This window comes from Diospyros lotus, chromosome 4 (genome assembly GCF_014633365.1).
Source record: "Diospyros lotus cultivar Yz01 chromosome 4, ASM1463336v1, whole genome shotgun sequence".
In the NCBI taxonomy this organism is placed as follows: Eukaryota; Viridiplantae; Streptophyta; class Magnoliopsida; order Ericales; family Ebenaceae; genus Diospyros; species Diospyros lotus.
This window is the reverse complement of record NC_068341.1, coordinates 7897992-7923904: the sequence shown is the minus strand read 5'-3', so window position 1 is coordinate 7923904 and position 25913 is coordinate 7897992. Positions and strand designations below refer to the sequence as shown.

Genomic DNA, 25913 nt, shown 5'->3' with positions numbered 1-25913 from the left:
AATATAATATAATATGGAATCCACTATATTAATTAATTTTAAATATCATTTATAAATTCGTCACACCCACCTTTAATTAATATTAATATTTGATCTAAATTTGTGTGTGTATATATATAATGTAATTTATTTATAAGGGTTAATATTGTTTTTGAAATAAGAATATTAATTAATATTGGGCAAGTGTGTTAATGTGGAAGACCAGGTCTAGCTAGGACTAGGACAAGCATCATTCATTGGATGGGATTTAATTGACTCTTTCCAAGATGCTTTGCTTCGTCTGGGTTACTTAATTATGTCCAATTTCATCCCCTCCTTATCCCCTCCTTATTGACCCATTGACCCATTACACCCTTATTTACGTACATGTGTATATATATAACCATCTTTCATTCTCTCTTTGCTTCTTCTTCTTAAGAGTAGTCGTGTTCGTTCATCAATATATATATAATCGACTTTGTTTCTTGGTTCCATCAGTACTTACAGATCCATTCTCATCTGTACATTTATGATGGCTATATCTCTGACCTCTCCCCCAGCTCCCTCTTTCTCTCCATCTCCATCTCCATCTCCATCTTCATGGCAGTACTCGAGCTGCAGATTTTTCTCAGCCGAGAGATCAGTAGTGGAAGATATGGTTAATCACAAGCTCCATACAGCGGCTGCGGATGATCGGAGCAGCAACGACGATGGCGATGATGGCCAGGTGGTGGACAAGGCCCCATCAGTAACGGCCGGCTACAGGTTGCGGAACAGGCCAGCCAAGCTCGTTCTTCCTCAATTCCACCACCCAGCTCTGGAATCGGAGAAGACGAAGGCGGAGATGGCCGTGATCAAGGAGTTTGAGGTTGAAGAGAGAGAATACTGCTTGGCAAGCAGGAAAGGGAGGAGGGATGTTATGGAAGACTCCAACAGCATCCTGCTCAATGTTCTTGGAGATCCTAAGCAGGTTGGTCTGTTACAACAGTGGATATAAGACAGAATTATAAACAAAAGGAAGTTAAACTTTGAAAAAGAGTATCACTTTCTTAATTAAGGAGATATTTGTGACTCAATCATCACAACGTTAATCTGAAAACCCATCATTTTGGATTAGTATTAGTTGGCATATCGAGATGCGGCCGGCCTTGTTGTAGTAGATTTTGTTACGAATCTCTTTTCTATTACATCATCGAGCGTACGAAATATTTCAAACATATTATAATAATTAATGTTTCAAATAACTAAATATTGATTACTTTCCAGGCTTTTTTCGCTGTCATCGACGGGCATGGCGGCCGCGCAGCCGCCGATCATGCTGGCGAACATCTGGGAAAGAACATCATAAAAGAACTCGACCAACTTGTCGCCGGAGCTGGAGAATACGAGATAAAGGCGGCGATACATGAAGGCTACTTGGCCACGGATAAAGAATTCCTCAGACAGGTAAATTAATAGAAAACTTTCAACCTCTTCTTCTTTTTAGTTGCTTTGATATAACATAACATGTATTTAATTTGTTATATATGTGGATTGTTCTGATGAGTTGCAGGGTGTTAACGGAGGAGCTTGCGCCGCCGGCGTGCTCGTGAGGGACGGCCGCGTATATGCCGCGAATGTGGGTGATTGCAGAGTAGTCGTGGGTAGGAATGGAGTAGCTTATGGGTTGACGATGGATCATCGGCTCAGCAGAGAAGATGAGCGATCTCGGATTGAAAGCTCCGTAAGCAGCTAGACCCATCCTCGCGTATTATATTTGCAACGGTGTATTATTTAAAATGTTTCCCCTCTCATCCTAAACATGAAATTATATACATATAAATCGTCCCGTACCTTTTAGTTGTTGTAAATCAAGTGGTGCTTTAAATGATCTATAGAGGCTTTCCCCTCCCTTGTGATGATTCATGAGGGACGGGTTCGGCAAGAGACGGGAATGATAGCGCGTGTAATTTAAAAAAAAAAAAAAAAAAACTTGTATCCTATCTTTTTATATGCATTGAATCTATTTGAACTTATGAAATCTGTTAGAGAGTTTGACTTCATTTGCATAAAATTAGGTCAATCTGTTAGTTAGATTGCATGTTGCAATCTTTTGTTTGATTTTTTTTTTTTTACCCTTGCTCGAGACTGCTCTAAATTGAGCTTCAACAGTTGAGAGAGAGACCAAATTCTTTTATTCTTATCTTTTTGTTGATCGCCTTATATATCTTACCATCTTCCCATCCATCTAGTCTTCAGTTGCCGATTATCTCTCATAATATTCACATTTATTTACCTATAAAAGCAACCCCTTACTACACTTGTGAGTCACTAAATCCATTGTCCTTCCCCTCTGTCCATTCCCTCTACTGCTTCCAAGTTCATGCACGATCTCTTGCTCTCATTTTGTTCCAAAATCTCGTGAGTACACACATGTTTAGAATAACTTATTGTATGTTGATCAGAGATAGCCACTTGAACTTTTGTACCTTTATTAAAGGATGAAAATTATCCTTAAAGTCAATAACATCATGTTGTCATGCCTTGAGTTTCATACACTTGTTGTCGGCCTCTATCCATTTTCTTCCAACATTAGTATGGATAATTATAATATATATTTTTTTGTACTTTCTTATGCATAAGAAGAAAGATGATTTGTTAGCCCCACTTTGATTTTGCTTTAGTTTTAATTCTGATTTTTGCATTTAGAAAAACAAAATCCTACCTTTGGTGCTCTCTTTTTGTTAATATTTAATTAATTAATCACCCTCTTTGTCAGTACATGCAATTCATCAACCCAATATCCAGTAACTAACGAGCTATTTTTGCAAAGAAATGGTTAACATTTCATGCATGGATCTAAACGTACGTATACATGTGTATTGATAAACAAGCAGGGTGGCTACGTATTCTGCAAAAATGGAGTGTGGAGAGTAAATGGATCACTGGCAGTGTCAAGAGCTATAGGGGATCGATATTTGAAGGAATGGGTCATTGCTAAGCCAGAGATCCAGATGCTGTCTTTAACTGCTGATTGCCAGCTTCTCATATTGGCCTCCGATGGGTTATGGGAAAAGGTACTGTGCATCTATATATATATATATATATATATGCAATCATCTCTAAATGTTTTTCATTATATATTCTTTTTGTTTAGACATAAAAAACATACATACATATAACTCTCTGTGTATGTTGATATTGTGCAGGTTAATGAACAAGAGGCAGTTGATGCAGTACTGGATAACGGGAAGAATTCAGTAGAGTCATGTAAGAAACTTGTAGAAATGTCACGATCAAGAGGCAACACCGACGATATAACTGTCATGGTGGTCGATCTTCAACAGTTTATGATCAATTAAGAGAAAAGTAATAGCCTTTGTAGGATTTCTTAAAATTAGTATAGTTAGTAGAATATTTATGTTAAGTTAAGAAATGATCAGTTGTTTAATTAGATATTCAGCGTATATGTGTATATGTACATATACCCAATTATTCTTGTACATTTGAAGTTGAAAGGGTATGAGAGAAGTTGATTACTTGTTGATATTGTTGATCTTATGAGGGCTTAATTTATGTCCTCCTTCAGTTAAAATATGGGAAATACACACATATTTGGTGTTTTTAAAATATTTTTTATATTGAAATATCGAGGAATATAAAAAATAATACTTCTAGGCCATTTCTATAATTTCAAAAATATTTTGGAGCTCTTTTGTAAATTCAATCACTTCTTCCTTTTTCATTTTGTCACTACAAGGGAAAGTGGTATTGCCGGCGAAGTTTTCCCGGCGGTTTTATGAACTGTCGGGAAAACATCACCATTACTGGCGGTTTTAAAAACCGCTGGTAAAACGTTAGCATTACCGGCGGTTTTTAGAACCGCCGGTTATGGAGTCAACATGACCGGCGGTTTATAAAACCGCCGGTTATAGAATACACATCTCCGGCGGTTTTATAAAACCGCCGGTGATTTTGACCATAACCGGCGGTTTTTAAACCGCCGGTTATGTTTTCCCTTCACCGGCGGTTATAAAACCGCCGGGGATAGTATCTATATAATCCCCGCGCGCGTCCTTTAACCCCTTCGATTTCTTCCAAAATCCCCCCCCTGCAAACCCTAACCGGTTCTCTCCTTCGATCACCCTCGCGCCTCGCTGCCTCCCTCGATCACCCTCGCTCGCCTCGCCTTCCCTCCCTCGCTCGCCTCGCCTCGCCCTCCCTCGCTCTCTCGCTCGCCTCGGCTCGCCCTCCCTCGCTCGCTCGCCTCGGCTCGCCTTCCCTCGCTCACTCTCAGTCGGCCTCGCCCTCCCTCGCTCACTCTCAGTCGCTATCGCTCTCGGCCTCGCCCTCCCTCGCTCACTCTCAGGCGCTATCGCCCTCGGCCTCGCCCTCCCTCGCTCACTGATCAGTCGCACATGCAACCAGAGAAGTGGTGATTGGAATTGGGGTAAATTACAGTTCGATTGCTCCGCGATAGTTGTTCTTCCTTGATCAGGTTTGTCTCCAGCTTGTGTATAATGTATCTCTATACGTATGAATCTTGCGTGTTATCCCAGATCCTCTGTTTCTCCGTTCCAGATCAGTAGCATCATCTATGTTATGATTTGATTGTGCTTTGTGCTTTGATTTTGTTTTACCAGTTAGTGGTGATGCTATGATATGCTTGTGCTTTGTGCTTTGATTTTGTTTTACCAGTTAGTGGTGATGCTATGATATGCTTGTGCTTTGTGCTTTGATTTTGGTTGCATTTATAGGCTAAGTTGGTGTCTGTATTTATAGATGCAATTAGCGATGATGAGCTACCTTGGACTTGGGCAAAACAAGAATGAGACTTTGCCACTGTTATACCTGGCCAGCCACAATTTTTAATCGGGTTCATTAAAAATTAAGAGATTCTAGTTAATTAAGTACTTTCCTGTTCACAATTAAATAGTTAATTAATTGGGTGGTGAGATTAATTAAATCTGAACTCAAGACTTTTGGTTGCTTGGATACTATTTTAAATTGTTAAATCAACTCCTGTTCACACTTTTTTTTTAATCGATCCCACGAAGATTTAGTCAATTCAATTAATTCTTTAGTGAGGATTAGTTTATTTTTTCAGGTATTAGGTAACAGCTAGCTTCTCAATAAACTGGTAATTTTATATAATCATATACAGATCATGTCAACTTATATATCCAATGAAAAATACGTTTGCAGTAGTTTCTTATCCAACTTATATATCCTCTGTAACAGCTAGTTTCTTATTTGGTGGCTTATGCATGTTTTAGGCCTATTAAATATATTCAGTAGTTTGTTTAAAAACTAAACTGTAACTATTAAATATTACTTAATGAATTTTATTTACTTATTTATTATTTTTTTAACAGTCCACTCCTTTAGTATATTATATAAACATACAACTCCAATTTTATATAATATATAATATATATATATATATATTATTTCTCAGTCCTTATATTTAGGTATGGTTTATTTAGTGTGAAGTGAGGGGTGGTGGCTTATTTAGGTATGGTTTATTTTATATAAGAATTGGTTTGGGGGTATGCATGGTAGGGATCTCTTCCACTCTTGTAATCACCTCCCAGCCAAGCAACAGGTGGAAACTACACTCACATGCGGGATAACTTTAAACATCAAGCTTTTTCCTTAACACTTGAAACTCTTATGTCACTTGATTTATAATGCATATACTCGATGGTTCAACTAGTCGACAAAAAAGTCAACTAACTTAGCTTATCAGCCCAACCTCCTTCATTAATTTGTCTTTAATTGTATATTGATGATTTTTAATTCTTTCTCTATGTATTTGTTTGTTTATTCATCCTTACATTATACACAAATGTTGGTACATAAAACTTAAAAAGAAGAATAAGAGAAATATTTATTCTCGAAAACTCAAATCAATTCTTAATATTCAAATTCAAATGATTAGATCTTTTGAATAATACATTTTTAAAAGATTTACATAAATTAAAAATTTTGACTAACTAAGAAATATATTAAAAAGAGAATTATATCTTAACTAGCATGAAAACACAATCTCTCTAGAGCTACTTAGGAAATAAATAAATGGAGAAGGAAATAAATCTTCTAAAATAAATATATTACGTTTTTATTTTTTATATTTTATCCTACAATAATAATTACCCAAAAATTTACTTGCTTGTCCCCATCAGATGTGCTTTAGACAATTCAAACACCCTACCCTCTTAGAAAAAACCTGAGGCTAGAAGAAGTTTTAGATATATTCATTTCTGAAGAAAAGCATAGAAGCAGCAAAGAGAAAGAAAGTAATGGCAATTAGATTCATATCCCTATGGCTTTCACTCTTTTTCATATCCCTATGGCTTTCACTCTTTTTATTTATAGAATTATGTAATAAAATAATATGTCAATAATAATTTCAACATCCGAACAAAGATAAGTTATGTAATTTTATACAAAAATTGTATACATACATAAATATATTTAAGAGTACTATTATTTATCTAAATTAGAGATAAAATTTTAATTTAATTATTATTTTTTTATTAAAAAATTAAAAAATACACGTGTAGACATAAACACCTACAACTCTTTAATTTTTAATAATAATGTATCAATTAAATTGAAATTGTGACCCAATGAATGTACGCAGCTTCCACGAAATGGGTTCTTTGAACCAAACTTAGAACCATTTCCATTAATATATATATATATATATATAGCTAGGGGATTTGAATCGGTTGCCATTTCCACTATTAGAAGACATGATTAACAGATGGCTATTGATTCTCTTGATGGTCTTTGTCACAAGAGAGATCTTTGTATATGGCACGTTCATTTTTTGATGAGGGAAATTGTCTGTGCTAATATTTTGTATATATTTTCTATATTATTCTTATAAAAGTTGCATAATTCAATCTTTGAATCCTTATTTTTAGCAGGTTTGATATATAAATTATTTTAATGGAGCTGAAATATGAAAGAGACAGAGTCCAAATGGTTAAAACATGGTGGTAAGTTTTGTTATATGGGTCACCGTAGATTCTTGGAGGACATGAGTCATCATTTTCGGTTAGACAAGAAGAATTTTGATGGGACTATTGAAAACCGTGTTGCTCCTCCTCAGTTATCTGGCTACGATGTATTCAAAGATGTTGAATTTGTTAAGAAGATGTATGGAAACCGTGAGAATTCTGGCGCTAGTGTTGGGAGAGGAATGGGTGGTTGGAAAAAACATAGTATATTCTTTGAGCTTCCATATTGGCAAGACAATTTGATCCGACATAATCTCGACGTCATGCACATTGAGAAAAATGTTTGTGACAACATAATTTGGACGTTATTAAATGTTTCAGGTAAATCAAAGGACAACTTGAAAGCACGTCTTGATTTGAAAGAACTAGGGATAAGAAAAAAGTTGCATCCTGAAGATCGTTTAAGTGGGAAGAAGTATTTACCTCCTACATCTTTCACGTTGAATCGAGAACAAAAACATATATTTTTGAAAGTATTGAAAAGTATAAAATCACCCGATGGATTCTCATCAAACATATCACGTCGTGTCCAACTCAAAGAACACACAATGAGTGGACTTAAGAGCCATGACAATCATGTTTTGATGCAACATTTGCTTCCATTGGCAATTAGGAGGGTGTTCAAGAGAAAGTATGTCAGTAAAACTTTGATTGAATTATGCAATTACTTTAAACAGTTGTGTTCTAAAAACATTACAGTAGACGAGTGTAACCAATTGAGGTCACGCATTATATTGGTGCTTTGTCACCTCGAGAAAATATTTCTACCGAGCTTCTTCAATATAATGGAGCATTTAGTTGTTCACCTGCCTGACGAAGTCTAAATTGCGGGACCGGTAATGTTTCGGTGGATGTATCCAGTCGAGAGGTATATTAAGCCATGATTTTTTTAATTTGTGAATTTGTTTGTTCGTTTTTAAGTAAATATTGTGAATTTACTTGATAATGTAACTTATCATGTAGGTTCTTATTGACATTGAAAAAGTATGTAAGGACTAGAAGTCATCCAGAAGGATCTATTGCTGAAGGTTACTTGGCAGAAGAGTGTTTGACTTTTTGTGCAAGGTATTTGGATGATGTGGAAACAAAGTTTAATAGGCCGGTTCGAAATTATGAGGGTGCACATGGTCAACCTATCCCAAAAAAGGGGAAATTAGTCACATTGGATGAGATTTCATTGCAACAAGCCCATCGTTATGTGCTAGCAAATTGTAGTACAATTTCATCTTATCGAGAGTAAGATTATTATAACTTAATCTGGTTAATCAATTTTATTTCATAATAAAAAAAATGTGTACTTTAATTTCATAATTCTTATCATTTGCATACAATGCAGGACACACTTACAATCCATTAGATTGGAAAGAAGATGTGCTAGCAATCGTGAAATTACACAAAAACACCATGAAAACTTCCCATCATGGTTTCAAAAACATGTAAGTCTTAACATGCTGCCACCACACCCTAAACATCCATATCTACTCATTTTAGAATTTGCATATATTTATTTGCGTAATGAATTATAAACATGTTACAAAACAGGTTTATGAATTGCAAGTAAGTGGTCACAATGTACCCAATGAAGTGAAAACATTAGCTGCTGGGCCTCACTCATGGGCATGGAAGTATTCTGGGTACATCGTAAATGGATTCAAATTCCACACGAGGCGTCGAGAAAGGAGAAGAATGACTCAAAACAGTGGAGTATTATTAAATGCAAATACTGAAAGTTATGCTAGTTCAAAAGATAAACGTCCTATCAGTGGTGATGTTACCTTTTATGGAGTCCTAACAGATGTTGTTGAGATACGATACTCTAACGAATTCAAATTTGTTTTGTTTAAGTGTGATTGGGTTGACAATAACAGAGGGATGAAGGTTGACAGTTTGAATTTCATAACTGTAAATTTTAATTGTTTAATGTATCAAGAGAATAAACCAACAGACGAACCTTTTATACTTGCAAGTCAAGCATCACAAGTGTGGTATGTGGCTGATCCTCTTGATGAAGAATGGTACGTTGTCATGAAGATGACACCTAGAGATTTGTATAACATGGGTAAAAGAAATGTGGTAGGGAGCTGTGACGAGGAAGATGCTTTAATTAGTAATCATGTTGAAATCAACAATGATCAGTCCTTACATGCAGAGTTAGGAGAATCTGATGAAGACTACTCTTCTGGAGAATCTGATGAGGATGGTATGCTAGTCGATATATCAGATGATGACGACAATTCCATTCCTTATACTGCACACAGTGATGATAATGATTTCTAATATTGAAGTGGCATATATATGTCTTCCTTGCATAATATTTAATGATGTGGTATGTATATATGTTTATGTTTTTAGCTTTTTATGTTTTGATTTGTTATTTTTGTTTAACCTAAATTGATATGCTAACAGATTGTTTTTTACATTCAAATCAATAATAGGCAATTACATTGATGGCACCTAAGAGGCAGACTCGTTGGCCATTTGGATCCATGTCACGTAGTATAGATTCACACCACGATGATTCACAATCAGTTCCATCCCATCATCCAAACCCAAACCCAGTCCCGCCACATCTACATCATCCCGAAGAGGACTTGATCCACTCACAATCCAACCCCCAAAACTCACATAGTCAGCAAGGTAAATACCAAAAATTATTATTCTTTCCTAATTCAATTTGAATTTATTGTGGTATTATGTTTTAGCAGGTACAAGCTCTATGTCATCTACTGCCAAGAAAGGAAGAGGAATATCAAGACAAATTTCAAAGTGGGGAAAGGAGAAGATTCATATTGAATTTGATGCTGAAGGACAACCAGTTGGGGAGATGGCAACTAAGTTGGAAACCCAACTAGGTGTGATGGTAAGGAGTATTGCTCCCCTTACATTTACTGATTGGAGATCACCGGGGATGGAACCATATAAGGAGCGCATCTGGCAAGAGGTCTTGGTAAGTAAATAACATCTCTGATTCTTAGTTATCTGACTCTAAACTTTTATACTCTAATAAGGATATCATTGCAGGATAACACTGATGTACCCACAACATGGAAATCAATTTGCTTGCAACATGCTTCCAAGAAATGGAGAGAATACAAAGCCACATTGAAGAGGCATTATGATTGCCATGAGACAGATGCAGCTCGTTTGTCAAAAATACCGCCTGGGGTGGACCCAGAACAGTGGAAGATTCTTGTGGAGTATTGGGGATGTGAGCAAACACAGGTATGTATGATTTATGTATGGGTAGATATATCAGATGGATTATCTATGCTTAGTTCTAATATCATATTACAAGTAGGAACGTAGTGTGACAAATCGTGCCAATCGAGATAAGCAAAAGATGGGTCACACAAGCGGTAGGCGATCACATCCTCAGGTTAAACACCAGGTAAGAATAGAATGGATATTAGTTATATATATTTATTGATAATTTAATTAGTAATGCCTAAACTTTAAATATTTAATATATTTCATATCTTATATATGTTTTTAGATGACTATTGAAAGTGGAGATGAGCCAGATAGAATCAAGCTTTTTAAAAAGACACACACCAAAAAGAGCGGAGAGATAGTAGATTCTACATCTTCATATGTAATCGTATGTATTTCTAAAATTTGAAAGTTGTAGATATATTTTGTTTCTTTTACTTGTCGACTTATGTAACTAACTTGTGAAATGTTTTTTGAGGAACAAATGGATGAAAGGTTGTCACAAATACCCACAGATGAACAAACTCCAGATTCGCTAGAGGATGTCTTTACTCAAATACTAGGCAAAGATGGGCATGGCAGGGTAAGGATGGGAGGACTTGGAACATGCCCAACTAAGGTTAGACAAAGACAACAATATCAAGTGCCTCAAGAGCAGTATGACCAAATGCGTGCGCAAATTACTGCCGAGCTAGAAGAAAAATTTCAAGTTCAAATCCAAAGTCAAGTTCAAATGCAAGTTCGTGCAATACTTGAGGCAATGGGACATATACCACCAGCTCCAGACAATATACCACAACCGAGACAGGTATGTCGTTCATTAGTGCATTTGATTTAAAATTACATGTTTACTATATATATTAACTAAACTATTTTGAAATATAGCCATCATCATATGCTAGTGCTTCTGCTACACATGCAAGCACACCATCACCCGAAGCTGAATGTGCTGGATTATCAATACCAGAATATGATCATCATTTAGAGGTAATTCGCTATCAAATAGATTAGATGCTTGAAATTTGTGGACCTGCCAATGTGTGGGAAGAACTTTCATGATTGTCGCACTTTAATCATGCTTTGATAATATGTGCTTGTGGAAATTTGGGAACTTTGATAATATGTGCTTGTGGCTGCCAAAAGTTTCTTTATTCTTTTCTTTAGTTTGTTAATGTGTGCTTTGGCCACATCTACTGGGACTAAGGCTAGTGATTGCTTATCATTCTGTGTGCTTTGGAAGCTTAAATTGTATGTATGTATGGATACTCATGATATTATATGCTAAGTAATTTTTATTATTTTGTATGATATAACAGATTAGTGAATTTGTTCACTTGATGAATGGACGAATACCTCGCCATATTGTTGCTGAGGCAATTATTGTATCCATTGATCCGACCAAATCTGTAGGGGGAGTAGAGCTAGGTAATGAATTTGTTGAAATTAGTATTCAGAAAGTGCTGAAACCTTTGTATCCATTGCCTCGACAATTTTCTGGGATGCGTGTCTTGAGGGATGCTAATAACAGTAAAACTACAATACCATGGAGGGTCTCAGATGTAAGTGTTTTTGTATATAGTTATGCAATTTTGAACATGTTTTATGTAATTTCATAGTTAATGCACATACTTATAGATATATTGTTTTTCAATGCAGATCGAAAAAATATAATATGCAATTTTGGTTGGAGCAGTATGGTGGTGTAGTCAAGGGTTATTTGAGGTCACTCGGACATGTTTTAGTTTAAGGGGTTGATTTGTATGTACAAAATGGTATTGTGTAATGAGATGTGACAAGATTGATCTTTTAAAATTGTAATGGTATTTAAATAGATTTATTATACAATTGTTATACTAGTTGTGTGTAGTGGGTGAATTTTTTAAAATTGTTCGTGATTTTTTGTTATACAGGATTGCATTTGATTAATGTTATACAGGTATACAGGTTTTAAAAAAAAAAAATTTAGTATTGTTGGTGCGTTTTTGGTTTTCGCCGTGAATACCTTTGCCGGCGGTTTAAAAACCGCCGGTAATGATATTATTACCGGCGGTTTTAAACCGTCGGCAATTTTTTTTAAATAGCCGGATTTTACCGGCGGTTTTAAACCGCCGGTAATTATGTTTCACCGGCGGTTTTGAACCGCCGGCAAATTTTTTAAAATAGCCGGATTTTACCGGCGGTTCTAAACCGCCGGTATAAAACCGTTACCAGCGGTTTTAAACCGCCGGTTTATACCGTTACCGGCGGTTTTAAACCGCCGGTAATTATGTTTTACCGGCGGTTTCGAACCGCCGGAAAAGTTTTTTAATAGGCGACTTTTACCGGCGGTTTTAAACCGCCGGTAAAGAAACAACTTTGCCGGCAAATTTTAGTAACCGTCGGGAATTCTTATTTTTACCGGCGGTTTAAAGAAACCGTCGGTAATTTTTTTTCCCGGCGGTTGAAAACCGCCGGTAATATTTTCCGACGGACGTATTTCCGACAGATGAAATTACCGCCGGTAAAAATTTTACCGGCGGTTTTTTTACTTTTTCCGGCAGTTTTTTAACCGCCGGAAAAAATCAAACCTCTTGTAGTGTGTATTATGTTTGATTGTTTTTTTTAATTTATTATTTATTTTTAATTAATAAATCATGTTTTATAGATGATAGAACTTATGTTTATATTTATTTGAATCTATTATGAAATTTATATTTATTTTTAGATTAAATGAGTATTTTTATAATTTTTATATTAAAATTATATTTACAAAAAGATCCCTATATTTTTTTATTTACCTGTTTTCCCCACAATTTTTTATTTTTTTTAAATATTATTTCCTCATTTCCATTTCATGTCATTTCTCATTTCTGTTTCTATACAACCCAGCTTCATATATGAGTAATTGTTAAATTGTCAAAAATATTTTGTTAATTGTTTTAATAGAGTAATAAGATCTATAACCTAATAATTTTCAACAAGTCTTTAAACTACCGAAAGTTCTCTCAACTACACAGCAAGCTTGGAAATATCTTCAATTGAAGAACTTCTCATAATTTGAAGAATGAGGTGTTAGATTACAATGATCTGATCATGTGCAATGAAATAAAATTGATTTTACAAGCATCATATTTTCAGAAAATATGGTTTACAAAACTCGAAGACTAGATACAGGAATACCTGTTGACGAAATCTGATTTCACTATTTGATAACCCGCCATAAAATCCTCCAAATATAGGATGCCAAGTCAGTCCACTCAAAACCACTTTTATCCAAGAGTCTCAATAGAAAAAGCAAAAAAAATTCTAAAAAAATCCTAACTGAATCTAGATTCACTTATATTTGATTCATGGTTTATGATCCTATTAATAGAGCACCATTGAAAACCCTAGTTGCCATTGAGTCGGGTTCAATGTAATAGCAAAAAATTGGATCTAATTATTAATAATTAAATAATTATATTCATAATATAATCATTTAATTATTCTTATTTATTCAATAAATAAATACACCATAATTACTAATTTATCATTCTTCTCGTTAAAGTGATTTCTTACTAGGTGAAACTTTTTGGATTCATAATTAAATTGGTAACGAGAATTAATTAATTATTAATTCTCATAAATCATGAGTAACATTTAGTAATATACCATAATTACCCAATTTAATGTGAAGCAGATATTGTGAATCTTTTATTACAATACCATGCATTACAATCCATCTATCATCCTATATCTCGAAAAAATATAAAATCACGGTTAACATGTCAAATCTCTTAATCTCGTTATATGATCAGACCCAAAATCAATCTCGACTAATATAACACAACCTTTATGGAACACATATTCCATCGTCATATTACCTCGACCAAGAATTCATCGTTAGGTGATTACTGGATTGCATAAGATATCCTCTTCATAAATCTCGAGGTGATAGATTTCATATTTGATGCACACATACCTCATGTATTACTGAACTAGGCACATAGATACATATCATTATTCCTGGTTAAAACAACCATGTAATATCGTTGATATCTTAATCCATCAATACATAGATATCCATGTCATCTCAAATCTAAGAACTAGTTGCACATCCATAGTTAAGATTGAATCATTGATCCGTGAGATAAAACCCATGTGATTCAATGTTAACAGTCACATTCAGTGAATTCGTTCCTATAACGAGCACCTATTCATCTTCCTTCTATATTTGATATAGAATGGCACGAGACTCACCAGCCTTATCTTCCAATGTCCCATGCTGAACAAGAAGGAAGACAATGTGCTGGCATTTGCAAGTTACTATTATTCAAGTTATGAACTCTATGACCAGGAACATATTTATAATATAATATGTTGGTTACTTAGGGTATGACCACTTAAGAAATGGGTTAATTGAGTGATTAAAATTTTTCTCAATTTTAATAAATATTCTTGATTAATAATTTTATTGAAAAACATATATTTGATAAATATAATAAATTATATTTGAGATTAATAATAAATGTAAGCCACAAGATATAACAAAAATAAATACAATGAGGCATAACACAATTTATAGTGATTTAGTGTCTTCACATACACCTAATCCACTCTAACCACCATTTGGGTTTCACTAAAATAATTTCACCAAGCTTTTTACACTAACTCACCATGAAAACTGATACACACCTAGATTATAACAGGTTCTAGGCAATCACGATACCAATGTTTTCTCCCTAACTTATATTGGAAACTAAATTCACCTAGATTTTGACGAATCTAGGAAACCTATATAATCCTCAATAATAATTTAAATATTTACAAATAATTTGCCCACACTTCAACACAAATAAACAATTAAGAACAAATTATACAAGGCAATAATATTTAAGTAAATAAATAAATTTATAACCTCAAATAGAGAAGTTCAGATTTGTCGTAGAAAACTTGAAGAATTTTTCTCCTCTTGCCTTGTGACTCTTTAGTGGATGGGCAATAATGATTCGAGAGTCTCAGATTGCTTGGATGCTTTGCTTGGGAGCGTTTGAAAGCTTTTGGGGTATTTATAAGCATTTTAGCCACTAAAGAAATGGTTAATATGAAGTTTGAAATTCAAAAAATATTTAAACTTTCTCAAATAATAAGAAAACATGTCTCACCTTTAATTCAAAATAAATTTACTTTTTGCATGGGAAATCAAGATTTGAAAATTCAAATATAAGTTTTTGAGACATAAATGATTAAAACAAGAAAACATGTCTAAAAAGCAATTCTCTTTTAATTCAAAATAAATTTAATTTTCGCTTGAATAAGAGAAAATATTTATATCATAAAAATATTTTTATTAATAATTAAAACTTAATTAATATGAGCAAGTTGGTTCAACATAATGAATTGTGAATTATCCGTCACACATATTTTTAACACTTAAGAATGATATCCACTCCTTATTATATTAAATGATATATATATATATATGTTTAATTTAAACTATTTTATAATTTAAATAAAATATAAACTTATTATTTAAATAATATTTAAAGAATTACAAGATCGAGTTCTTTTGTGTTATTAGAATTAGTCTTAAGGGCTCATATCTAACAGGAGAATATCCACTTCCGAAGGTTCCTAAATGATATTGGTGGCCCTTAAATGGTGACAAAAAACTAGGTACATTTGTGTAGCCATAATCAACAAAATAATATTTTCTTGTAAATGTTAAAAAATTATTTAATTAGTTAAATATCTAATAACTTGCCAAATTTAAAGATAAATTTTTATGTAATTTACCAATTGAAACTTTGAAGCCATTAGGTTTGGTTATTGCATCTCTCAAAACCCTACTATCTGAACATTTCTATCATAGGTAAACGTATACAAACTTGCCAAATCTATCAACTACTCCAAGCATATTGGTAGAAATTTCCCCTTTTTATTTTTGTAACGAGTCTTTTTATCTTCAAACATTGTTATTTTAATATGGGTGTCATCTAGTGCACCTAAACGATGTTATATGAAATGAAAATATTTTAACGTTAATATATGATTAATGTATAAATTTAAAGCTAATTCAAAATTACTATAAAATATTACCTCAAAAAACTTCCAAGGCATTTCTAAGTTGTTTGTTGATATTGGTTCAAGATCCACAATCATCATTGGGCAAAGTTTTAAGATGGCAAACAAAACTTTATGGAAAACCTTACTAATGGTTTTCCCTAATCTAGTTCAATCAGTGTTTTGGTAGCTATTTTTCATACAATACACACAAATATTGAGAAAAATAACCACAATCTCTTCTATTGTGACAAACCTAATTTCTTTTAAACCAACATGACTCAACAAATTAGGTAGCAAACTAAAAATTCTCATATCCATTCTTATGGTGCATATTGCAGTTATGTCATTAGTGACCTAATTCTGATGTAAATTAGATCTCTACTAGAATTTTCTTCCTTACCTGAGGTAAATTCATCCAAACTAAGTTTTGATACTTATATATGCAACAACTACAACAACATTTGCTATAGATCTAAACAACCAACATATTACAATTATCAATCCCTCAAGATCATTATCAATGTCCCAAGAGTTCTAGTCCCATTCAATGTCAAACTTCTCAAGATCTATATTATACATTACGACTACAAATGAAAGAAAAAAAAAAAAAGGTAAATAAGAACTTCTAGGCAAAAAAAGATTATTTTTCAACGCATAAATGATTATTCTTGAACAATTAAATACTAAAAAAGATGTCACATTGTGGACTGGGAATGTTATATAAAAATTAATCTTAGCTATCTAAATAACATGAACTTTAGGATATGATGAATTGTTAACGGTGCATTACATTTTGAGCGAACAGAATTGTTAATAGTGTGTTACATCAAAGTATGTGCCTTTTCAATTATTCAGAGGGCAATCCAATAAGTATATTGTGGATTCTAGAGTAATTAAACCACTTCATATACCAGCAAAAAAAAAACATTAAAAATTAGCATTCCTCATAAAGGCATTTAATCTTAATTACCTATCCTAAGGTGAATCAAAATTTAACAAATAGCAGATTTACCTTACCTATCATTGCAAGATTCACCAGCCAAGGAGATTAATAGTTAATAGCATATTAACAATTAATATTTGAACAAAGAACAAATAAAATAGCAAATTAACCGTTAATATTTGAACAAAGAGCAAAGAAGATGGTAGCAACACTCTACAGCGGAGATCACCGGCGACGGAGAAGACCACCGGTAATAGCACTTTGAGAAATATTTGAACAAATAAAAAAGAACAAAGGCCACGACGGAGACGATGATGGCAAGTGAAGTAGGCTACGGTAGAGGTGACGATCGGATGAGAAGTTAGTTGCGGCGGAGGCGACGTCGATCGGAGGAAATAGAAGGAGATTTACAGAAAAAGAAGATGAAAGAAAAATTAACAACAAATAAAATAAAAGAAGATGAAGAAGATCTGAATATACCTTCCTCTGTTGTTTATGTGAAAACGTGAAGATGAAAGAAATATGAACAATGAACAACAATGAAAATAAAATAAAATAATTAAGATGAGCAGGTGAAGGAAAGGTGAGCTTTTTATACAAGGGTATATATGTAATTTATAGTTATCTATATAAAATGTCAGATAAATTTATTTGGAGGGGACCAGATAAATTTATTTGTAAAAGATAAGATAAGAAGTCACGTGAAATTTTTTTTAATAATGGTCAGATAAATTTAACAAATATATTAAAAAAGACAAAAATTTGGAATATTTCCCATATCTTAGATTTTTTATCCCATATCTTGATTAACAAACGTTCCCTCAATATATAATTTTATTTTGATAATATATGTACAAGTAATGTTATGAAAAATACTCTCAATGTGTAATTAATTATTATATAATATTTTATATATAATTGTTATGCATGTATTATATTATAAGGATAAATTAATTAATTACAAAGGAGTTTTAAAAATTGTCAATCAAATTGAAAGGAATAAAAGACAATTGAGGAGATGGACTGATAGAGGTGCATTATTGTGCATGCAAGAAAGAAATTGGATAAAGGGGAATTGTTGTCTCATTGGCTACCGAGATTTGCATGTAAATATATTTTATATTAAAGAAAAAGGCAACAGCCCCAACATCTTTAATCCCCTTTTCTTGGCTCTTTCGATTTTGCGCCCTTTTCTATTTTTTTTCTATCCGAGCAATCTTCTCTCTCTCCTTCACACACAAATATGTACACGAAGGAGCAATAATGATCGAAAGCAAGGAAACGACAAGGGAGTAACAAGCTTTGATACAAGAATTTTGGGATTCAAAAATGCAAAGAACTAAAAGAAAAAGAAGACTGAACATTGGAACTTATCGATCGCTGGAAACATATTTTTTTTTATAATTTTTTATAATTTGTAAAACGTCCTCAAAACGTTTCATAAATTACAGAAACGATCCAAAAAACATTTTAGATCATCTTTATCATTTTGGTTATCTCCAACCCTTTACCCTAGTTTTAAGCCAAATTTGGGTAAGCTTTACCCCAAATTTGGTGGGGTAAAGGGATAGTTTATTATTTTTTTCTTTATTTTTTTTCTAAACATTTTTTTATAATGTAAATTATTTACTTGTTTATTATATATCAATTTAAATTATTACCTAAAAATTACATAATTAACTAAAAATAATAATTATTAATAATATTAAAAGGTAAAAGTATTATATTTACTATCTCACTTAATAAAAACATTACATTAAACATGACAAAATTAAAAAAATATTATTACATATAACGTAAAAATTAAATTAATCAATTATTATTTAGTAATTTCTAATAGTGCATTTATTAATTATTATTCATTAATTGATTATAATTTATTAATATTATTTAAATATTATTAATACTAATAATAAGTAAATAAAAATGTAAAAATATATAAATATGAGATACAAAAAGAATTAAATTTTGTTATAGTTAAAATGGGAGAGACAAAATAGGAATAAACATATTACCCCAAATTTGGGGTCAAGAAATAATGCAACCCCAAATTTGGGGTAATACTATTCACAACCCCAAATTTGGGGTAGGATTTGAGGGTGGGTTGGAGAGGGTTTTACCCCAAATTTGGGATTGGGTTGGAGATAGTCTTAATCCATTTTCTTGCTATTTCAATTTTGCGCTTTTTTTTGTTTTTTTTCTATCCATCCAACAATGTAGCAATCTTCTCATTCTCTCTCTCTCTCTCTGCCTTCTTCATACACAAATATGTGCAAGAAGAAGCAACGATGACCGAAAGTGATGAAACGACAAGGGAGCAACAAGCTTTGATGCAGGAATTTTGGGATTCAAAAATGCAAAGAACTAAAAGAAAAAGAGGACTGAACATTGGAACTTATCGATTGCGAGAAACATGTTTTTTTTTGCAATTTTCTGTAATTTGTGAAACGTCCCCAAAACGTTTCCCAAATTACAGAAACAATCTAAAAGACATTTTGGGCCGTCTCTATCATTTTCAAAATGAGAAAGAGTTTAAAAATGTCAAAACAACACCTCCGAGCCATTTTTGTACTTCAGATGTCAATATTATATTTAATACTTCACCTCAATGCTATCTATTAATAAGGACATAATATATAGTGCCTTTAGGGCATAGGTCGAACAGTCGAATGAGTAATATATCGGTGTCAATCCGGTGAATTGCGAGTTTCATCATTGCCCTGCGCAAGGACTAAAAACTCAACTTACTATTTATTTTGTCTAACGTAATCAAGAGCACCAAGGACCACGCAAAAGCGATCATCCCAAGAACCTAATATATATGTATATTTAATTTATTTATATAAAATTTTTATTAATAATATAATTTTTAAAAATAAAACATCTGTATGTAAGAAAGTATTATAAATTTAAATTTAGCCAAAGATTAAAAGCTTCTATATTTATTTGACAAAAAAAAATCTTATTATACGTAGATAGAGGAAATGAAATTATATGTAAATAAAAATTATTTAAAATTATGTGGAAGTTAAAGGACTCTCTAAGAGTGGGTTACCAAACAAAACGACCGCTTTCTATCTCTTCCCTTCGCTCTGTGTGCGCATGTTTGTGTGTGGGTGTTGTGTATATATTCTTTTCTTTGTGTAAGGATCTCGCCATCGTCATCATGCTCTGATTTTCTTTCTTTATTAGGGTTTGCAGTTTGTCTGTCTCTTTGTCGGTTCATCTCGTTTCGTTTTTTGATCTTCTGAGTCCACCGACAATTTCCCGATGGAAGGCGAGGCCGGGGAATTTCACGACGATTGGGAGGTGCTCCAGAGCTCCGACGAGGCTGCCTCTGTTAACTCGTCTGAGTCGGTCGACAACGCGAGGGCTTGGGACTTGGAGGGGATCGATGGAGGTGGGTCTGAAGGTATGATTCGAGCCGATTACTTCTCTCTCGATTCCCAGGGCAAGTACGTCAAGACTGGCGTTGCTGCCAGCGAGGAGGCTTCGGTTGAGTCTGATAATCCGAGTTGGATTGATCCTGGGACTGAAGCAACGTATCCCAGGAAGGAATCGTGCGAATTTTGGACTGATTCCGGGAGCGATCACTCCGATGGTGCGAAATTTGGCGAATTTGACCCTAAACACGAATTAGGTTTTACTGAGACTGGAAAAATTGGAGCGGAGGGTGAGGATTTGGGAAAATCCCTCCCTCATTCTGGGGGAATCGGGCCACTTTCTGCGGAATTTGGGGACTCGGGGAACCGTGATGTGATGGATCTTGGTGATGCTGCAAATTCCCCAAATCAGTCGGAGCTACCGGAGCAAGAAAATGTGGACGTTGGAGCAGGGAAGAGCGGCGAGGGAGATAAGAGGATTGTTGCGTGGTGGAAGGTTCCACTTGAGTTCTTGAAATATTGTGCTTTCAGGGCCAACCCAGTATGGACCTTCTCGGTGGCTGCAGCTGTTATGGGCTTTATTATCTTGGGACGCCGATTGTATAAAATGAAGCGGAAGAGGCAAAGCTTGCAGCTGAAGGTTACCATGGATGATAAGGTTATGTTTCTAAATCATTTGATTATTACGTTTTAAGGCGTCTGGTAGTTGCTTTTGGTTGAATTAAGGTTTTAACTGCTGTTACGCTTGCCTCATTTAGCTCTGGCAGATAATCTGGTTAGTAGGTTGTCCTGAGAATTTAATTCATAATTTTTCTTAAACGAGTTTAGGATTTAGGATTTGGAAAATAGAAGCTAACCTGATAAAGTTTGTAAATAAAGAAGTGTATGCCTTATCTGTCTTACCCTTAAGTTTCTCAACAGCAAAATGAAGTGGAAGGTTTGAATTTTAATCCAATAGTTTATCATGTTTTGTAATCTTGGTATAGTTTATTAGGTAATTGTCATGCATTAGTGATTGGAACATGTTTTTGGCATGACTTGTTAGGGATGAGTATAATTAATTATCTATAAGGTTCTTCTTGGGCATGATTGGTTCTGCTGTCTGCTGGATTATTCTAATGCTTTTTTGCCTCCCTCTTTTTCTGTTTTGATTTTATTTTTACTGGAGGAGTGGTTCGTGCTATGCACGTGCAAATATGGGTGGTGCTTGATGGTTGTAGTTTAATTTTTATTCTTTTGGGCAAAATTCTAAATAAAATGTCTTGGTGTAGTGGTAAAATTGTTCACAAATTTGTTTGAATTTAAAGAGGTCATGAGTGCAAATATTGTTAGCATAATTAATTTTTGTTTTTTAAGTAAGATATTGGAGGGTATTTTAGGAATAAAAAAGTTTGTCACACAACAAATCTGGTGTTTACATATTTAATGGAATAGATTACCTTTATTGGTCCATACCTTTGATTATTCTGATGTTATCCGAGGCTATCTTGTTTTGAGTTATTTTACATCTTGAGCTGTTATATTAGATTGAACCCTTTTTGTCAAAAAGGGGCTGCAGGCCTTTGGCACTACACCTTGTTGGGGGTATGAGATCCTCAACGTGCCTCTATGCACTTGCTTGCATAATTATCTGAGAGTTAACAGCCACACAAGCTTCTTAATGCAGTTGTCCCCCTTGTCCACCTTATTCTGGGTTTTGCAATATTACTGTTAGACATTTAGTACCTGTTTTCTAATAACTTTAACTTTTAAGAGAGTTGGTAGCAATGACAATCCTAATGTCTGGCACTAGGACCAGTCTAGGTTGTGTTGTTGGGTTATGGACCCTAACGTATGTCTGAATAATGAGGGACTACTCGTATGGCCTAACAGTCATGCCTATCTGCACCATGTGGTCAGTGCATTTCCTTATGCCTTCCAGATGCTTGTACATGGCTTTGTGCCATTACTGGTGAATTAAATGTGCCTTCCCAACATATTAAGCTTTTAGTAGAATTTATGATTCTAATGATCCAAGTATAATGCAGGCAAAAGGGCCAAAAATGTTCAGATCATAGGATCTTATCTTGTTTGGACATGGTCACTAGTTGTAATTCAAATCATTTCAAATCATCACTAGTTGAACTGTTTAATTTCAAACATATGTCCTAGGCTTTGAAACTCTGTTTGAAAATCTTTTTTCCCTTGGTGAGTTGCTTATAATTTTGAAGACCTTTTATCCATTTGTTGTTCTCTTCTCAAGTATTCATCCCAAGTACTGGGACTAAGCATAACTTAAGTTTGGAGAAAAAATATATGATTACCTTCTACCCCTTGGGTTTGGACAAAAAAACACATAGTTCTCACATACTTCAAAAGTCAGCATATAATGCCCTTATACTTTGATCTAGAATATAAAAGTAACAGTCCTTAGTTTCATAAGAATATTTTATGGGTAAAAATGTTATTGGTCACAAATAACTCCTTGAGCCCCTTGTAGTGCTCTAATAAATTCTAACTTGCTGGTTATTTCTATTTGCAACCTTATCTTTTGTGAGGTCCATATCTCCCACAAATTTTTTCTTGATTTTCTCTACCTCTTTTACTAAATACTCGATCCATTCTATTCATAGGAGCCTCGATTGGTCTTGTTCTCACATGACCAAACCATTTTATTCGTATCTCATACATCTTATCTTTATAGAAGCCTCTCCAACCTTATTATGAATAACTTAATTTTTAATTTTATCAATTCTTATATGACCATGTATCCATGTTAAATCCTGATCTTTGCTAGGCTTATATTTTATGCATGTTGGTGCTTTATTGCCCAAATTATGTGCCGTGCAACAAAGTTGGTCTTATAACTTGTCTTGTAACATTTTCTTTTATCTTTAATGTAATCTAAAATATCACGTAAAATTTTGGATGCACTTTTTCATTTTAACCATTCTACCTCAATTTTATGGGTAACATTCTCATTAATCTCCCTTTTTTTCGGATGGTTGATCTAAGAGAGATATAAAATTATCTTATCTTGGTTTGACACAGTTGTATTTTTATTGGACTTATATTCCATGTATTCAATTTTTAATTTGCTTAACTTAGAACCTCCAGATTCTAAAGTGTTTCTCCATATCTCGAGCTTAACATTCACGTCTTCTTTTGTCTCATTCACCAACATAATATCATCTGCAAACAACACCAAATTTTTAAATATTTCATTGGCCAAAATAGCACATGAAACACAAGTGACATTAGATTTAAACAGATTCATTCATGTGTTGTTTTAGTCCAAAGTACATGAGAGTTATATATATTGATTTTAATGTTCAACTAAATTTGTATTTTTCATCCAAAATATTGGAAGGTAAAAAAAAGGGCTAGCAATTTTGTCATTTTACAGTTTTAATAGTCTGCAAATTTTTGAATGGTTTTGTTTAGTGTTTTTTGACCTATTTAATTTTTATTACTCAACAAGAAAGATAAAATTATAAGTGAAGGTCGGAGTGGTGCGAGATGTGATTAAGATGGCTTGAATACATACAAAGAAGTATAATAAATGCACCACTAAGAAAAGTGGATGGAAAAATAGTGGTTTTAGGAAAAGAGGAGACCTAAGAAAATCTAGTCATAACTGTTAGGCACAACATAGGATTTAATGGTCTTACAAAAGATATGGTGATGGATACAGAGGATTAGTGAGTTAGAATTCATGTAATTGATCCCACCTAGGGAGATTAAGATGTGGTGATATTCTTCTTGTTGTAATCTAACCATTTGGTGATATTCTTCTTCTTATAATGTTATCAAGTACTTTAACTTTGACCTCATTTAAAAATGTAGGATGGAAGATTTCCTATATCTACTGTTTGGTCTGAGTTTACTTATTGGTTGCCAACCCTATAAAATATGTAGTTTCTGGTACAATAAGCTGTTTTATGCCTTACAATGTTTTGATCCAGAATCCAAGATATTGCATAACCGATTCTTGCATGAATACCCAGCGTTAGACTACTATACAAGTTTCAACTAGGAAGTCATTGATGCATTCTTTGAGATTTATAAGCTGCAGGAGTTTAGTTGGAGATTTTTTATTTTAAGGGCGGTTTGGTCTTTTACGTGGTCAATAAAAGCCTTTTTTGGATGGCTTATTAGCTGCCCAAAAATAAGCTTCACTGCCAGCTCTTGAAAAATTGTTGGAAGAGCTTATAAGCTGGGTAGTTTATAAGTTCTTCCAATTTTGCCAAACATTTAGGAAAAAATATTAAGCTGTTAAAGAGCTTATGAGCTCGCCTTAACCCAAAAAATAAGCTAAGCCAAACACCCTCTAACCTTTGACCTAATTCCTTCCTGGTATGGAACCTGGGTGTCAGTTTTAGTGGTATTCAGGTTTTGATGTCTGGGTTGTTGTGGTGCAAGTGGAAATAAGATATGGTATTCGAGATTCACTGACAGAACTTGCAGCGTGTCAAATGTGCCTTATCATGCATTGACTATGTTATATGCGAGGAACCAGTCTTGGTCCAAGATTGCTTTCTGGTTACAGCAGTCGAGTCATCGTCTAGGTGAAGGGAAATTTTTTTTTCACCAGGGGACATGACCAGAGGTGAGTAATATTTTTGTTTTGATCACTTATCTGCAGAAGGTATCTCAGTTCATGAGCCGGGCTGCACGTCTCAATGAAGCTTTCTCAGTGGTGAAACGGGTGCCAGTCATCCGGCCATCTCTGCCTGCTACAGGAGTGACTCCATGGCCTGTGATGAGCCTGAGATGAAGTTCGGGTTGTGGAATGGGGAAGCAAAAACAGTTTATGTATGTATGTATGTATTTAAGTTCTTGAGGGGTGACAAAATCCAAAATTGCCTAGTCATTATCTTGTTGCCTGTACAATTCATGCACCCTGGGTTGCGCTATGCATAAACATATATAGAAGTTGCCGTGAGACTCTCATCATTTACAGTGTGCGTATGAACTTGAAAGTGAATTTCTTTTTCTATTGCTTCACTTTGTTACATGATGTTTCCCCCCGAAACATATCAGCTTAATGTCTCGGATGCTGAGGCCAGTGAATTGCATTTGTTTGATAAAATGGGGAAGTAACGTTAGAATCTTTATGGATTAATAATACAACAGATACGAACTTAAATTATTTTTGAGAAAGGTTAAGCACTATAACTACACAGGTACAAATTTCAATTCATGGAACCAAGGTGTCGTCTTCTTCTTTGTGTTAAGCTACATTTTGCAGGGTGTTAGCGGAGCACCGCAAAGTCAACCATTGCCGGCAAATGCACTCGCCGTGAATTTTGCCGCCGGTATTGGGACTGAACAAATGGTTGTTGCTAGCGTTCAACATCTGAAGGCCAGATATGGCCGCCGGCAGCT

General features: G+C 34.1%; 3 protein-coding genes across 3 annotated transcripts; all 3 read left to right on the top strand.

Moving 5' to 3' along the window:
- Nucleotides 1-407: 407 nt before the first annotated feature.
- Nucleotides 408-3507, top strand: LOC127798944 (probable protein phosphatase 2C 74). Its single transcript, XM_052332600.1, has 5 exons — nucleotides 408-949; nucleotides 1246-1425; nucleotides 1532-1702; nucleotides 2856-3035; nucleotides 3168-3507. The coding sequence occupies exons 1-5, from the start codon at nucleotides 509-511 to the stop codon at nucleotides 3318-3320; spliced, it is 1125 nt and encodes a 374-aa protein (XP_052188560.1). The 5' UTR covers nucleotides 408-508; the 3' UTR covers nucleotides 3321-3507.
- Nucleotides 3508-4321: 814 nt separating this feature from the next.
- On the top strand, nucleotides 4322-9999 carry LOC127800535 (uncharacterized). Its single transcript, XM_052335194.1, has 3 exons — nucleotides 4322-4456; nucleotides 9422-9623; nucleotides 9692-9999. Exons 2-3 carry the CDS (start codon nucleotides 9434-9436, stop codon nucleotides 9943-9945), a joined length of 444 nt encoding a protein of 147 aa, XP_052191154.1. The 5' UTR covers nucleotides 4322-4456; nucleotides 9422-9433; the 3' UTR covers nucleotides 9946-9999.
- Nucleotides 10000-20218: 10219 nt separating this feature from the next.
- Nucleotides 20219-25540, top strand: LOC127800271 (uncharacterized). The gene is made up of 2 exons (XM_052334787.1): nucleotides 20219-21204; nucleotides 25171-25540. The coding sequence occupies exons 1-2, from the start codon at nucleotides 20434-20436 to the stop codon at nucleotides 25300-25302; spliced, it is 903 nt and encodes a 300-aa protein (XP_052190747.1). The 5' UTR covers nucleotides 20219-20433; the 3' UTR covers nucleotides 25303-25540.
- Nucleotides 25541-25913: the final 373 nt, after the last annotated feature.